The sequence below is a fragment of the Rhea americana genome, unplaced genomic scaffold (genome assembly GCF_003343005.1).
Source record: "Rhea americana isolate MKP2758 unplaced genomic scaffold, rheAme1 scaffold_88, whole genome shotgun sequence".
Classification (NCBI taxonomy): Eukaryota; Metazoa; Chordata; class Aves; order Rheiformes; family Rheidae; genus Rhea; species Rhea americana.
Window position 1 is genome coordinate 2,026,819 of NW_028187066.1, and position 17,560 is coordinate 2,044,378.

Below are 17,560 nucleotides of genomic sequence, written 5' to 3' on the forward strand. Positions count from 1 at the left end.
GTGGTCCACAGCTCTGCTTCAGAAGAGGRGCCCATGGATTTCCTTCGTGGCCATGGCCCTTGGAGATGCGTGTTATTCATGTGACCCAGTCCCTTCAAGAGCATCTGCTGGGAAGAGCCCTTTGGCACCAGATGAAGAGGAGAGGAGGCCGGCCAGCCACTTGAAGAGTCCTCTCTGCTTTGTTCCTTGCTTGGATCTAAAAAAGGAAAAAAAAAAATGTTGTTGGGGAAGGTGGGAAGATTGTATCCGTGCTGCTGGTGCAGCCCTTCTAGCAGAGATGGGGCGGTTTGCAGCTGCGTCTGCGTGTGCTGAGGGTTGGGGCTGAAGCTCACTGTGCTCTGCCAGGAAAGGGAGGACGGGGCTGAGCCAGCCTTCCTCTCTCTGTGGTCTGCGCAAGCACGTCGCTGCAGCCTGGCAGCCCGAGCTCTCCTGGCTGCAGGGGCAGCGTGTGCAGGGGGAGATAATGGTATTAATTTGGGGTTTGTGTGCGAAGGGGGAAGCATCTTTGCAGTTTATTTATCAGACTGTTCCTCCTCCTGGTCTGGTCTGCAGAGCTGGCTAGTTCTTCACCATGCCTGATCTGCTCGCTACGCAGTGGAAAGCCGCTTCTTCCCAGGCTTTSACAGCCATCCAGCTGACTGGGGATGTGTTACCAGGCTAAAGCTTCCTGTTGTCTCTGCTTCCTTCCCCTTCCCTCCATGCCAGCGGGGTCCTGTTGTTTTCAAGCCTTCAGTGTCCACACCCAAGCTGTTAACTTAATACTGGAGAAGTCAGAAAGATAAGGCACTGCCTAGATTTAATGCTACTGCTCATATTTCAAGTTTTCATGTGAAGACAAAAATCCGAAAGTTTAATGACAAGAATTTTTRCTTTCCTATTGGATCAATGGAAAAAAAATCCCCAAAGATATTTCCTGCTTTCAACTGAAACAGTTGCTAGCTTGCTGCCAAGTAACCCACCAAAATGTTTCTGCRGTATAAGGACCTTCTGAGAAGAAATGAGGCAGAATGGGAGACTGTCTCATATGCTTACATTATTTCTAGTTCTCCATCATCTTTCTCTTTATTCATAGTGGTTGGTAAAGCACTCTGAACGTGCAGTTTTATGTATGTAAATACTTGTTTTTGTAAACAGACTAGCCAATTCTGCCATCATCTAAAGGCAGTCATACAAAGTCAGTCAYATAAATAAGGTCTATAGGCTTGCAGTTAACTATTGGGATACAATTAAAGAAACTAGAAAAGAAAAATSCAACTAGAAATCCTCAGTCTGTGTTGGCAAATAAACTTATCCAAGAGCCACGTTTATGAAAGAGTATTTTAGTCAAAGACCTTTTTCTGTAGCTACCCTTGTATTTTCATTTTCCCTTAACTCTCTTTTGACTCTGTCTTTTGCAGGTCATGAAAACTTACCACATGTATCATGCAGAGAGCATCAGTGCAGAAAGCAAGCTGAAAGAGGCAGAGAAGCAAGAAGAAAAACAGATTGGGAGGTCAGGAGACCCTGTCTTTCATATTCGACTAGAAGAAAGGCACCAGAGACGGAGCTCTGTAAAGAAGATTGAAAAAATGAAGGAAAAAGTAAATAGTCTTTTTATTTTGCTTCATTTGAAGTAAATTCAACACATTTCTGAAATTCTTGACCAGGATATTAGATAGAGGAGTCCAACTGGGAAATAAAAATGCATAATAAACTATCATGCATTACAGATAACTTGATTTAATTGCAGTTCAGAGAAGGGAATACTTGCTTCCCAGTAGAATTCTTATTATATGATTTGAAATAAAGTACTAAGTTATTTCTTTGTGTTATGTTTGTTATATTTATGAAAGGCTGTCAGTRAAGGGTCTTTCTTGTTAATAGGAATATGTGCTTGAATTGTTACTGTTTTTGTTATGTATCTAAAATGAAGTYGTTCAAATTCATTAATATACGATCTCTTTCCTAGCGCCAAGCAAAATATTCTGAAAACAAGCTGAAATCTATTAAGGCCCGTAATGAATACCTGCTCACCCTTGAAGCAACTAATGCTTCTGTTTTCAAGTATTATATTCATGACCTTTCAGACTTAATTGACGTAAGTATCACACATTTGTTTTTATGTTTGTTCTGTTCAGGAATAATACATACTTTATTTTGCTTTTCATTTTCAAAGGGAATGTATTAGTGATATTAGTTGCTTAGGGTATACTCATCATCTATAACATTCTATATTAAAATCAGGAAGTTTTCCTTTCAGCTTTATATTTCACAAAACACGGTGTCAATAAGATGCTGAGTGTATTCCTTTAAAGTTAGAACATTATCTTTCTTCCCCAGGTAGCAAGAGAAAATATGACAGGAATAACACAAAAAGTCATCACTTCCATTGTATACTRTAAAAGGACTTCTGCAGTAAAAAAATATTTTTACAAAATAAACTTCTTTAACGKGTATATAAGTATAGTATTTAACTTAACATAACGCATTTTCTGTGTGTCTTCAAAATCATTCGGTTTCATTCATCTAGTCATTCAGTCAAACATATGCTGCCTTTTATTCCTGTTKCATATAGTTTGCAAAATAGACAGAATCAATGGAGTATTCTATATTGTCAGCRGGACTTGTTACTAATTTTCAGCAAGATTTTACTATGAGAATGTCAAAGGAGAATAAGGTGATACACTGATGTTGACCTACACCAGTATTTTGTCTGCAGAGTCTCTATTACTGATGTTTTTACATGACATGGAGAGAACCTTCCATAGCCTGCCATGTCCCATGCTCTCTTTTTAAGCTGACCACATTTAATACACAAAATATGGAGATAATAAATACAGGTTCAATAATATTCATTCACCAGAGATGTAATGTTAAATAGGTCAGCGAGTACACTCCTGTGGCCTGTATGAAACGCTGCTATTTGCATGTGCTTTCTACTGCAACAGTGGCATTTGTTATTTACAATAGTAAACATTCACACAGAATCATTTCTTTTGCATTGGTGGGATGTTCATCACAAAGACAAGGTAACTAAGCTCTAGTTTGTTGTGTAGCATAAATGAGTGCAGCATTTGACAAGAAGTTTCTCTTTTCTATTGGCTGGAGAAGCAAACCTTGAAAAAGAAAAATTCCTCCTTGAGGGGAGTGGACTAGAACAGCTGCATAAGTCTGTTTTATTGTATTTTACTGAAATATTGAGAATTGTTTTTCTTTGTCATTTTTTCCTGTAATCTGCAAAATCTTGCCTGCTTTTGTTGTGATTCTTCCTTTTTCTTTTACAACYTTTTTTCCCTCCAAAAAGTTTTGATCCATTTCTTTCTTGTTTCCCTCTCGTATAGGACAGTGATACATTTTTTTTGTATTTTTTGCTGTCCCTATCTCAGCATATCTTTTTCCTTCTCTGTATCACTCAATTGCTTTGTCTCTTCTGATTTTCTCTGGTTTATTCTACTGTATACAACCCCTGTCTTATCTACATTCATATATTTGCACATCCTGCTCCACCCATTTGTCCTGCCCAGGCAACATTTACCAGGCTCTTGATAGATACATTATTAGGGCAGAAATCTAAGGACAAGTGGCCATAGCTGCTAGGTAACACCCAGGTGAGAAGCTGTCCCAACTTATCAGATAATTTTCTGAGATATTGCTTAAAGGCTGATGGTTTTGTAGCTTTTAGATAGGGCATGTCTGATAAATATAAACTTCATTAGTTCTTCCTAGTGGCTGGAAGGAAGGAAGTTCTTTCCCTCTGTTCCCAGCATCACCACCCTTTCAGAGATCACACTGGAAAGATGTTCATTGTGTCTCTTCTCCTGTCTCCTGTTTCGGTTCTCACATTTCCCAGTGAATATCTCCAGTTTGTGTTTCTCCTTGGTCAAAAGTGGCTCAGGCTGGGGATGTCCACAGAGCTTGCTATAACAGGGAGAGCTGGCAGGAGGAGCCAAGGACCTGGAGCCTCACAAAGAACTGTGAGGAGAAGCCGAAGTGAAGCTCTCTGTCACRTATATAGAAAGACAACACCTAGTGGAGTTAGTGCTTGAAAAAATATTTGCACAGCCATGAAGACTAGAACTTTCTAGCTGCTAGTTTTTAATGGAAATATACATTCTACACAATTTAGTAATGCAGAAAAAAAAGATAACTACCTTGAATGTTTTTCCAAGCAGTGGATTAATGTAGGCAATAACAAATTCTTTTGGCAAAATGGCTTTAGAAATGACTCTTCTCTGAAGAATTTAAATGGACGATCTAGAAACCCCTTGCATCACATTTTTGTACGAGTTGGCTGTAAACATGTGTAACCAGAATTGCTTCAGAGCCAAATCCAATTGTGGGATTGTTTAAATGAAGTGTCTTTCAGGCAGTTGTATTTAATCAGAATATTCTGTGAAAGCAGTCGTATCTAGACAGAGTGTTTACTACTTGACAAAGGAAACAGTTTTTGTAAATGCTAGAGTCTTGGCAAGATTTGAGGGTTATATCATTGGAATGTGAGACAAGCTTCCCACTGACCATATGTTGCAACAAGCCAGACATCTCATTCTGTAAATCTATGAAGAGAATGGTATGATCTTGAGTTTTCAGTAGTGGTAATGATTTCATTCTTTACCTTCTCTGCTTTGTCCCTGGCTGCCTTCCTTTCTCTTCTTTCCTAATCTCTCTCTCTTTGCTTGTGCAGAAGGGCGTTACTTCTCTGTATTTGAATTCCAGTTAACATGGAAAAGATTTAGATCCCCTYGTGCTGGTGATTGCTGATACATGTAACTGAACCATTTCCTCTGTTATTGATAAATGTCTAGTGAAAATACAAAAAATATATGGAGGAGCGCAGTAAACTGTACAATGTACTTGACTGTGTTTCTAACAATATTGGAGAGGGTCATGGGATTTTTTATTAACAAATGGATGTTTATAGTTTTTTTTTTCATTTGGATTCCACTGCAACTGGATTTTTCAGGCTACTRTGGAAAATCCTGAATTTCAGTTCCTAAGCTGAACTTCCTTCATTTCATTAACAGAGCTCAGTACTTTTGACTTAAAATAATGATGTGTTGTTCATAATCTTAAGCCCTTGTGATAAAAGCAAGATGAAAAATATTACTGGAGTTTTAGCTGGATGCTTTAATGTGTTTAGTGAGCTGAGGGTTTGGACCAACCTTTGCCAAAAAGTAGCGGGATAAACTAGATATGTACAGTCTGTTTCTGTCCCCTGCATATTGTAGCAGAGGTATTTGAATGTTCTGTTGAATGGGATATTTGTTCTCTGTTGAATATATGGTAGGATCTAGTTCAAGTGAAGGGCAGAATTCTTCTTTATTTATATCAAGTGAAAAGTAGCAAAGAATGCTTTTTAGCTAAATTAAATAAGCTTCATATAGTRTATAGAAATTTGTTTGAAAATTGTGGATTTCTGAGGAGTAGTAAAGTACACATCCCTGCTAATCTGTCTGTTGTTAACAACATCCAACTATGTGGCACATGTTACAATGCAGTTACTTGAAGGTTTCCATGTAACTGAGATTRCTAGATTTATCTGGGCATAAGATGAAGGTAGGGACCGTTTTTCAGACTCACCATGTACTCATGACCTGAAGGTAAATGCTGAGAATTTGTGATCAAAACAAATTTGACTGTCGTTCTGCTACTGGAATAAATACAGTATTTATGTGTTGGTCATTCTTAGAGTGGAATTTCTGACCCTCTGATTGCAGTCTATAGTAATGGTTTGTATGGTAAGAAGTTAGAGAACATCTAGCTGTTAAGAACTTAATTCATTCTGTAAGGCTTTACTAATCATTCATAGAACTAAATTTAAAACTAAGCTGGAGTATATGCAGCTCACAATCTTTATTACGTAAGTTCTCATAAATATGGTATGTACAGCCAAGTCCTTTTGATTTAAGAGTTGATGTCTATGTAACAGGGATGATTAGATAGTGACTTATTAGARGTTAGTGCTTTTTTATGAATTTCTCTTTCCATTGACATTAGGATGTTGTTATTATTCATGAAATGAAGTAAAGAGCAGCTTGGTTGTTTCGTTGCAGCTCTGTGCTAAGCACTGCAGTTTTTGTTCAACCCTAAATGTACTCTGGAGTGCAATAAAGACAGTAAATGCTCTTGAGACTGCTTCAGATTTAATTCCAAATATGAATAAAATGCAAATTACAAAATTAATTTTTCACGGATATCTCGAATGCATCACTCATCTCCCTCTACTTTTCCCAACTAAAAGTCTTTATAGAGCTTGAAATGAATAAAACTCRTAGGCTGTGACTTCATTCTCTTATTTTTCATCTTGCATGTCCTTTTGCACTACCTGATATCTCATCTCCCCAGCTCATAGACTGACAGCAGATCTCATTAGGCATCTAAGCTGTAGCCAAAATGTACTGATAARTGAACCTCAAAGATTCTTTATTTATTTTGGCTGAATGTGATTTCTCATTTGCACTTCACGAATCTTCTAGATCTACAAAGTCTCTCTGAAAATCTTGCGTGCATGCGTGCATGYATTGTGTCTGTGTGCATGCATGTGTACTTTTTTGTAAACTTGAGATGCTGGAGATTTTTTTCCTGTGTTCCACACCTAGTCAGATGGCATGTTGTCGGGACAGCAGTTTAGTGGCCATACGTTATGTTTTTGGTCATAAAATGGACAAATGCCCTAAGTGCTGTCTCCATTCTCTATCCCTCTCCTTCCCGTCCATTGCAGATTAAAGCAGGGTCCTTCTCCTCACCGAGTAGCCATGAGCTGGTATTGTAATTACCATGTAATTGCTCATGGTARAGCAATTACCAGTAGAGAATATTTATGTCTGCAAATTTTGGAGAAAGAGAACTATGTTCTTGCAGAAGCAAGATTTATGATGTTGTTAGGAGTTTTTATCTTTTGCTTTTAAAATACAACATTACTCATACAGATTTTATTTTTACCTATATTTTTGAAGCAAAAATCCAAATGCAGGCATTTTAAATTCCATTCAAGGAGTCATTGTGGACAAGACATTTGTTGAGGGTACTGGATTTAGTTCCTGTTTCCTTTGCCGGCATTAGGACTGCTAAGAAATGCCTTAGTCTGGCAAGATATTCTGCTTTCCTTGAAGAATCCTTATGCTTGGCTGAGAAGCAGTGTTTGTTACCCTGCATAGCTGTCATCACCTACAAATGATGACCGTGRCACCGTTCATGAGCAGGTCATAGCCACTCTGTAGATTAAGGGTTAAACAATGAAATTCTTGATAGTGTCACAGCATAAAGGTGGCAACATTATATTCCAGCTTGCAAAAAAGCTGCATCAGAGCCCATGCATCTATAATTGAAATCGATGGGCTTCTGTTAGTTCTCTGATCCAAAATTGAGGATTTAGGTGCCGGTAGTTTTTAACACACGAATAGCTGGCCACTCCAAACCAAACGTTGCCCTCTATTTCTTATTTCCTTTCAGTTTAATCTTCTGTGGGGTCTTTCTGAAGCTAATACACGTGAAATAAAACAGCTGTCCTGATCCACTTTCTTATCATCACTTTTAGTCTGTCTTTTTCATCTAAGAGAGTGAATTAAATGTGAGATCTGATTTGACATAGAACAAGAGAAAAACACCAAGAGATTTTTCCTTTTAGAAACATGTGCAAACAATTATTTTTTAGTCTGGAGATCTTTGAAATATGGATGCACTTAAGTATAAAGGTTGAGTGACTGTTTTGGTAAATGTAACACAAATTTCCATTGTATAAATGCAAAAAAGAGAGATTTAGCTGTGCATGTTTGATAGAACATGACATTTTTTCCCCTTTTTCTTCTCTGGTAGACTTTAAATGGTTCAAGAATTGCGTGGCCATTCCCGTCAGCAATAATGACCTGCAGTACTTTCCAAGGCTGAAAGCTGCTGCTGATCAAAATAGTTTTGTTGTCAATATTGTGAATAAAAYAGCCCTCTTGTCAGATTCCCAAGGGTGGTTTGATCATTAGTGGTTAGTGTATTAAATGTAAAGAGAGGTGTGCATGGTTTTTTTCTCTTACACAGGCATGTTTAGATTTGATAAATGGTGGAAAACTCTCCTTCTCTCTGCTTCTCTCTCTTTTTTTTTTTTTTTTTTAATAAGTAAGACGAAAGGAAAAGAAATGTGATCACATGCGTCGTTAGGGATTGTAATAGGTGTGAGCAAGGTGTGCACCTAAACCTAGTATACAGTGGGCTGAATTCAAATTGCTTCTTTGCCCTCCTGCAGCATGTTGGTTATGTGTTCTGTAGGAAGAGTGATTTTAAACTGCAGGTGGGCACCTAGGAAGGATGGAGGGGGCAGAGGGCTGCCCTGGAGCAGTGCGTTCCCTGACTGCCCTGGCCAGGCATCGTGCTGCTCTGATGGGGCAAATCTCTCCCAAGCCAGCAGTGATTTCCTGCAGGCAGCCTGCAAGGCGGGATATTTTGGATATATTGGTCCACTGCAAACTCTTGTCTCCATAGGTGTTTGGTCGTTGTGATCCTGGCGTGAGTCAAGCCTAAAAGCACTGTTTAGAAAGAAATTGTTTTGTGTGCAACCAGTATGCCAGTATTGGGGTGAGAGAGAGATTTGCAATCTTCCTGTCATTATCTGGAAGCTCATTGAGCAGAGCTTGAGGATACTGTTTGCTGCATAATATGGGGAGAAATTAAGAAAACAATCACTGGATACACTGCTACTGTGACATTTTGAAAATGCATTCAGCTATTCCTCTAAAATATTAACAAATTATGAGTAATGAAAACCAAGGATGTTTAAAATTCAAGAACAAGCTCAACTTTACATTTTACCAATTAGATTTCAATTAGATTTTACATGTATTCCAGTGTTACTCTCACGCCTAGAAAAAAATATATAAATTATGGCTTTCTGCATTTAGTAACATTATGTGCATTGCTGGCTCTGACAGAGCATGGGGAATAAGGGGTTTACAGTAAATATGTTGTACTATCAGAGGAAGGATGTTAAACTATTCTCATTAAATCAAAAAGCATTTTATATGGGTCACTAATATGAAAGACAGTTGTGGTCTTTTTTTTGTTTTTGTTTAGGCCCAGACAGGAACACCTTCATTTTCAGTTTGGTGCTACCATTGACTTAGATAGTAGCGGTCTGTCGGAGTGGGTTTAAATACATTATCTGAGGCTTGCCTAAGACACTAATACTGAAAAACTCACTTCTCTGTGAAGCCCCAGACCTTCTTGTGCAAATGTAGTAACTGCATATCTGTATCTGACGAACAAATGCACACRTATTTCTGTACTTGTACACCTGCTCTGTCTTTCAATCCTGTGCCAGGCTCTTAGCTTCCCGTTTTCTGTTAATATAATGAGGACACTAAATACTTAACRTCTTGATTACAATATTGTATTTTTATTAGATAGTATTCTGTAAAATATTTTGAAGATAAAAAATTGTGGACAGAAAATTATAATAATAACTTGTGGTTTGGTGTATTTGTATGGAGTTCCTGATTTTTAATTTGTTTTCTTCTTCTTTTGTTGTGTTATTAGTGTTGTGATCTTGGATACCATGCGAGTCTGAACAGAGCCCTAAGAACATATCTTTCTGCAGAGTATAACCTTGAAACCTCCAGGCATGAGGGCCTAGACATCATTGAAAATGCGGTTGACAGCTTGGAGCCACGAAGTGACAAGCAGAGATTCATGGAAATGTATCCCACTGCCTTTTGTCCACCAATGAAATTTGAGTTCCAGTCTCATATGGGCGATGAGGTCTGTAGTTARTGACAAATACAGGAAACCCTGTGGTGACTGTTTCTGTTTGTATATACAAAGAAGCTTTCCTTGGCCTGATTTTTGGTTTATTTTCAGCAGGATATAGATTTTATCCCCTTTTACAAAGAGTTTGGTAAAAGCTCTTATTGCTACCCAAAAACAAGTGGACTAGCAACAAGTTTTTGCAAAACTGGCAGCAGCACTGTGTTCTGAGTTGCTTGAGAGTGCTCAAGTAAAAGCAGTTACATTTTACTCTATTCTGAATTGCCCCATAAGGACATTGCTGTAGATTTTCTGGCCAACCTGCACTCAGCCTAGGGCTAATATAAGTATCTTTGTGATACTTTTTATCTTCACTACCTGCTTCACCACATCAGAACTTGTGGGAGTGATTCAAGAGCAGCTACAGAGCTGCTCCAAATTGTGCTCACTGAAATGCCACCCTCTCCCCTTCTTGCTCCCCCATGTTACTGTCTGGAGATGTCAAGAGCACAGGGTTCCCCAGCTGTGCCCTGTTTTGCTATGCCAAAGGACAGTAGCAAAGCAGAATACTGAATCACCTGTGTATATCTATCAACGGTAGCTCCACAGTTTTCATTTCTGTGTATTRGAGAAGCAACACAAAGCAGCCATACAACAAGGCTGTGCTCTATAGTCATAGGATGCGGTATGTAGTTCTCTACCTTGTAAGGTAATACATAAATACTTTAAATAGGCAGATTTCATTGCTTTGTTATGTTTTACTACCTTTGGTAGGAATTCACCTAGTTTTAGGAAGAGCAAATCTCAAGACTGTAATTTTTTTTTCTTTGCATCTTACAGCTCTTTTTAATTCTTTGTTAGGTTTGTCAGGTCACTGCTCAGCAACCTGTGCAAGCAGAGCTTATGCTTAGGTATCAGCAGCTGCAGTCACGGTTGGCCACGCTTAAAATCGAAAATGAGGAGGTAAGATCTGTGTCTACTTCACCTACRCACTGGACACCGTTTTCAGGGTGATGCAGTGTTTTCTGCCTTGTCAGAAGCATATAAAGAACAGTAAAAATGGCTTCAGTATATATGAGCTATTTTAATTTTAAAAATCAAATACTGGCAAATACGCTAAGTTGGAAGCATAAAGAAAAAGCTCTTTGTATAACACTGCCTTTCCTGCTAGTTGGAGACATTTCAGGGGATGTAAATTAGTGCAGGATTTGGCATGCAGTAAGTGTGGCTATGTTTGCCCAAGTCATGTATAGTAACAGACCAGAACAAAGTGCCGACATATGTTGGTTTCACATAGCCTTTGTTCTTTCAGGAAAGGCTTGAGATAATTCAGTTTGAACTGATTAAAACGTACATACATTTTCCTGCTTTTATTCTGCTTTCTGCAAAATTATTTTATTCTGTTTGTTCAAACTTTTCTTTATCAATTCAATTCTGTGAAAATAAATGGTTGTGTAAATATCTTTCAGCTCAGAGAAAAATGCTGCATGTTTTTTAGCTAACTCTTGTATTCATTTAACCCACATGTATCATATAATAAGTTAGATTTGGAACTCTTGTGTTCTAGACAGTGCATTCCTTTTAAAAACAAATAATGTTTGGTTGCATACAATCAGGTGTTAGTTCTCTTTGAGATTGTTGAAATTACTGTATTTTCCTGRCAGCCACTCGATCCAGTTTTAGGAAACCATTGAACAGAAAAGAGTCAAAACAGGATGATTTTTTTCTTACATTCATATGCCCATCAGCAAACTATATTTGTTGAAACCCATTTATGCTCGTTTAGAACTCAACCATGAAGGTCACTGGCTATGTAGAACCTGATGTTGCAGCCACCTTTGTGGACCTAATAAGTAGGGAAAGCCACAGATTCTGCAACTACCTTTTCTTCTGTTCAGCTCTTTCTTAGAAGATACATGTACATGTAGCAGGATAAAACTACAGCTYCTCCTGCCTGCTACAAAATGATCAAATGTGTTGAATGTGGAGGCAGTTCCTGAGATGCTAAAAGAAGCAGCATTTGGCAAGTGACATGAAATGTCACCAAGGTCTAAGTTTCTGGAAGTCTTACTTGTTGTTCAGTTGGTTCTTGCATGATGTACATAAAACTCAAACAAAAATTCAAACATAACTGACTGTCCACAGATACGGCTGTGTACACAAGTAYTTTGCTTATCCAAAGCACTGAATTTCCTTAGTCTCCTTTTAAGCAAAAGTAGATTCTCATCTTCATATAGACATTTGAAAACTCCATCATTTACCTGTCCATATGGTCACCATACAGAATTCTGTATTTGGCAGAAGTTACAGTGAATACTTGTCAGAGCATGTATTTTAAAGTTTTGTGGCAAAAAGCCACTGAACACAGAGTTATTGTCTTCTGTGCCTACCCTCTACTCCATCCCCAAATTGCTGCTTCTGAAGGGCAAAGGAATTTGTATCATCTTTTGTGGTAGATGAGTCAAAATCTGTTATACTCTCAGCTAGAGCTATTTATAAACAGTAGTAGTGAATGCCTGTCATGGGAATAGCTCACCTAGTAAAATAAAGTGCTTTTTTTCTTAAAAAAAAAAACAGAAAAGCAGTGCTGTTCCCTATCCTCTGGCAGCAAAGACAGGCTGTATAGTGAGTATGAGTTGCACTTTTATCCAATTTAAGRCAATACAAGAATCCTTCCATTTAAATGAGAATCTGTTCCTATATTAAAGTACGGGGGTTATTTAAATTTTTTGTGTACTTTGATTAGGTTTTTAGATTTTAATTTTTCTCATTCTGTTTTATATCATAAATGCCCAGCTCAAAATGCTAATGTCTGTGAGTCATATACACTATACATGTACAGAACACATGAGTCTTTTAAAAACTACCTAAATTCAGAAAATATCTCAAGGAGATGGAAGGTAAAAAAGAARAAAAAAGAAAGAGTTTTTGCCAGATAAGTGCAAGGACATGAGAGAAAAATGCTGGCAGGCAAGAGAAGGATGCTTTCCTATGCTGAAGGCATAGGTGTAGGAGAAGTGTGTATGATTCTCTGAGTCTCTTTACTAGACACTCTTGCACCAAAGCTTGGAGGTAAATCACATCCTTGTGGATCTTGCCAGTTACTTTCACTGCACTCTGGAGAGGCTGCGTTTCCTCTTCCATTGCCTCCATGCCTTGATTTCTACCATGAGTGACCACGCTCCATAACTCATAGGATGGGGTATAAATTGCTCTTTTTCCACCCTTTCCTCCAGCTGCACTTCTGCTATCTGAACACCACTGTGCACTGCACCCCAGCCCTCCGCAGCACCTGTAGAAGAACATGCTGCTCTATCAGCCACATCTTCAGCTGTACTTCTGTTCAGCCACTTTCATCGTGAGATTTGACTGTTCAGAGAAGTGTGTCACTGTTGCCTGTKGACCCAAGTCAGGGACCATAATCAAATCATGTCACATTTCTCTATGATTCTRATTTCAAGAAACAAATGCTGGGGACTACTATACAGACAGCACAAGAGTACACCTGTATTTGTGAGCTGTACCTCAGTAAAGCAGAGAACTAAACATAATGTCTACTGATGTCATTCTTCAGTTATAAAAATATATACATATATATGTGTACACACACACACACACACACACACACACACACACACACACACCCCCGTGCATGTAAAGACATGTAGGTCTCTAGTTCTAGTGCACCTCATTTTTCACATTAGCACATCACAGTTAGTTTTAGGAGAGTGTGCCAGAGGGTTCATCTGAGTAGTGAGCTTCTGTTCAAAACTATTCRAGTATTTATTTATCTTCTCATTTGGTAAACTGTGCCTTTTAACAGGTTAAAAAAACAACAGAGGCTACCTTGCAAACAATACAAGACATGGTCACCATTGAAGACTACGATGTGTCAGAATGCTTCCAGCACAGTCGCTCAACTGAGTCAGTGAAGTCAACAGTCTCGGAGACGTACCTGAGTAAGCCCAGCATTGCAAAAAGAAGAGCTAACCAGCAGGAAACTGAACAATTCTATTTCATGGTATGTTGGTTGCTTCCTCATTCATGTGACACAGACTGAACACCTAAAGTGAATGTTATGCAGAAGTTCCTAGAATTTAGGTCACATACATAGTAATAGATKGGTCTTCATCTCTACAGAAATTCAGAGAATATCTGGAAGGCAGTAATCTCATCACAAAGCTTCAAGCAAAGCATGACTTGCTGCAGAGGACGCTCGGAGAAGGTAAGTATCSCACAATAAACTGAAAAGTGGTTTGAGGTCATACAGTGACCACAATTAAATATTTCAAAGATGTGCAGGAGAAAATTTCAAAAACTTAAAGCTTAATTGTCCAATAAAAGCACAGGCCTGATTTTTTTTTACCAGTCATAGTTTTGGTGCAGTGGTAAGACTACATGCTATAAGTTGGTTTTATTTCCTCTACAGATGTTCATTTCCACTGTGCAAACGTTTAGACAAGTGACTTTATTTGGAAATGGAGCTGTTGAATGAAAAATCTCAGTTCTGAAATGAGAGCTGACACAGTCTGTGTAGGTTGATTTAAGAGCTATGCCAAATGCATTGTTCTTCCCAACAACAATTTCTGTTGTCTTTGGGGCTTTTTTTTAAGAAGTGGAGGGAAATAATTTTTTTTTTTTAACATTGAAAATTACCCAGGACCAATCTCTTATAACGGTTCTGCTAGTGCAACTTTTCTGACRTGCGGATTTGAATGACCTTCTTGCAGCCTAACTCTGCAGGAGAGCATTTATGAAAGGTAATAAGGTGAAATCCTAACCTCACTAATGTCAGCAGGGAGACACTCATTGATGTAGTTAGTGGTGGGATGCTGGAAAGTATTTGCTCACTGTGAACTATAATAAATAAAAACTTAATGAATAATTGTATACCTGTTAATTACCACTATTTCATATGAAACTAGCTGGGTTTTTATATATATATATATATATATAAATTATGATAACCTTATCCATTGTCCTGGATGCTCTCCACAATTTTTAATAATGTGTTTTAAATAAAATATAAACTAACTCAGCAGATGTCCGTGATCAAAGAAACTAAAGCTGAATGAAGACAGTTATGAATCAGCCCCTGTGTACAGTTCCAGCCTGTCTCTTACCAGCCTTCCCGACAGGCACTTCCTCATGTACCCATGGGGGAAGTAGAATCATACTTCTTGCCTTGAGGACTAGCCACACAGTGTGTTACAGACTTGAGAGGAAGTGAATTACACAGCAGAGTAAAAATCCTCTCCTGAAGGTTAAAGACTATAATTCGAAGTTCAGACTCAAGAAAGCAAACTTGTTCTCTGAAGAGCAATAGGACATGCCGATTTATTTTCCTTTTAGTGCCAAAAATCTGTTGTTAATCAAATCTCTTCTTACTTTTAATACAAAAGCACAGTTCCACAAATCCAGTTGTGGAGATGCCTGAAGAGCCATTAGCATTTCTGTGGCTATGACCCAAAGCCCTAGTCCAGAGTGACTGAAGTTGAGGATTAGAAATAAATAGTGTTTTCTTGAAGGAATGGACCCTAGAAGATGCTAACTACTTTTAAATAACTAACTATATTATTTCCTTTTTGGTGAAAGTTCTCATATATTAAGATTTTATTTTAAATGTGTGTTGAGCAGTTTATTCCTGCAAAAAACATGCAGCTTACGTTAGTCAAAACTCAGGATTTTTTTTCTCCAAATATTTACAGAAAATGTAGTTGGAAAAATAAAGTAAATATTTGTTATCTGGAAGCCCAGTAAAATATATTTTTGTTAACTGAAGGGAAAAAGGAAAAAAAAAGGCAACAGAATCGTTTGCCTAATGCGTGTTGGAAAAAACAAAGGAAGAACTGTATCAAAGGAAAACTGAAGAAAAACCTCTCAGCAGGGTGACCAAAATGATAAATTGCCATCAGACTCTGAGTTATTCTGCCATGCTTGGGCGTGCTTGAACCTTTCTGTTTGAACAGTTCACTTCAGCCCACCAGGTTTAACCCCCAAGCAGTTAATCTATTTTTCCCTGTGTTTTTGCACATAGTTGTTGTGTCATCACAGTGGCACATAGAAATAGTACCCCAAATGTATACATGCACTTTCAGAGTAGAGATTTGAAGCAAAAGCCATCATTCTTACAGGTTAAAAAGTTCAAATAACGCGTTTTATTGAGAAAGAGTGTCTTGCATTACAGTGTGCATGCCTAGGAAGGAAAGTCTGGATTCTGTGCATGCCTAGAGTGAAGATGGCTGAAAGAGTACAATTACAGTGGAATTAAGARCATTATTGCTGTAGCTGGTATAGAAATGAATTTATAGGAAATGATCTKAACCTCTGCCCCACTTAAGCTGCCKTTTCTGGAACCTTTTGTGTCAGTAAGACAGCAACACATCAAATAACGCAGGGTGTTGTATTAAATAAYGCGGGGGAGAGTGGAGAGAAGAGAAAGGGAAGGAAGGGGTTGTCTGAACTGTGAGTTTTTCTTTGGCACCCTCTCTTGCTTTTATCTCATCATCTCTCTCTTCTAGCTATGCAGATCCTTGACAGGATGATGTAAGCTCACGCTGCGGGGTGCGAGGTCAAGGGTTAGACAGTCGTTCTTCATGACTTAAATATGAGCGAGGCCCTCACTGTGCTCATGTCTGGCAGGATGACTAACAGCAGAAAATGAGTTGTGCTGTAGTTAGTGATTGTASTGAAATGAGCAGGATGGGTTGAGCCAACCTCCTGGCTCAAAAGTTGCCTATGGATTGTTGAAAAAATGTGGTCAGATTTAGATTCTCAGAAGCACCAGGGAAGGGGTGAGGAAATGTGAACAGAGTCATCTTCCAGAAGACAGSATTAGCAAGCAGGGGCCAATGAACAGGAGAAATTTGTGAAATGCAATACTGAGATATGCTGGAAACTTTGCGGTCAGGATTATCCTCCCTCAAAAAATTCCATGGGTACAATTTGAGTGGTAGATCTCAAATAAGTGCAGTGTAAGGATGTAGGTGGAATAAATCCAGATTCCAGTTTGATGTCCAAAACATGGGCCACATTTGGATCCTGTTCCAGTTGATCACCTACCTACTGCAATCTGTTTCTGTTTATGGACAGAGCAGATAGATTAAATGCTCTATGCTTAGTCTGCGTCTGCAGACTGGGAAAACTGGATGAGAAATACTCAAATGATAGTGATGCTAAACATAGGAAACACACTGACTGCTATATTAATTCAAACTCAAAGCTCATCTGTTGAACGAGGCAAGGGGAAATGCAAGAAAGCTAAGAGGAAGTTGTAAAATAAATTGCTAATTTTCCCAAACTTGGAATTCTTATCATCTTTTCTATGTTTTGCTAGCATTCATTATTGAGATTCCTAATCTCAGTGAATTTCCCTTGGTTTTGTGAGTAGGAAGAAGGAAGTTGCTGACTTTTCCTGTCCGTGTCATGATTATTTTACATATTCTTCTTTTGTCTCCTCTTTTTCACCTCTCTAAAATAAATGTCTGCAGTCTTTACATGTCTTTTGATGCCAGAAATTTTTCCCAGAGTTTGTTCCTTGTGTCACCACTTGCAGATCCACACCCTTCTGGCACTGCAAGATATATTTTCAGGTTAGGGTATTCAGTATGGTGCAGTATTTCAGGTGCAACTGGCTATTGCCACATTACAATGTTATGTTTTGCATACCACTTTGATTTTCATTCTTTTTGCAGTCTGGTGTGTGATAAGCTTTTTTGGCATCACTTTCAAATAGAGCAATGGTCTACTCAGACCTAGCCCAAATGATGCTCAGAGTGACTTTCTGAGTCAATATTGTTATCTGAAGTTCTACTAGCTGCATGTTTAATTCTTCCCCAATATTTACTGTCAA

General features: G+C 38.3%; 1 protein-coding gene across 2 annotated transcripts in view; it reads left to right on the top strand.

Annotated features, from left to right (window-relative positions):
• SRGAP1 (SLIT-ROBO Rho GTPase activating protein 1) overlaps positions 1-17,560 on the top strand; it is a 152,899-nt gene that overhangs the window by 97,264 nt on the left and 38,075 nt on the right. For both annotated transcript variants that reach the window (XM_085323847.1, XM_085323848.1), the window contains exons 5-10: positions 1,398-1,580; positions 1,949-2,077; positions 9,502-9,723; positions 10,570-10,671; positions 13,532-13,729; positions 13,849-13,933. In XM_085323847.1, coding sequence (XP_085179973.1) covers positions 1,398-1,580; positions 1,949-2,077; positions 9,502-9,723; positions 10,570-10,671; positions 13,532-13,729; positions 13,849-13,933 — 919 coding nt within the window. The remainder of the gene's footprint in view (positions 1-1,397; positions 1,581-1,948; positions 2,078-9,501; positions 9,724-10,569; positions 10,672-13,531; positions 13,730-13,848; positions 13,934-17,560) is intronic.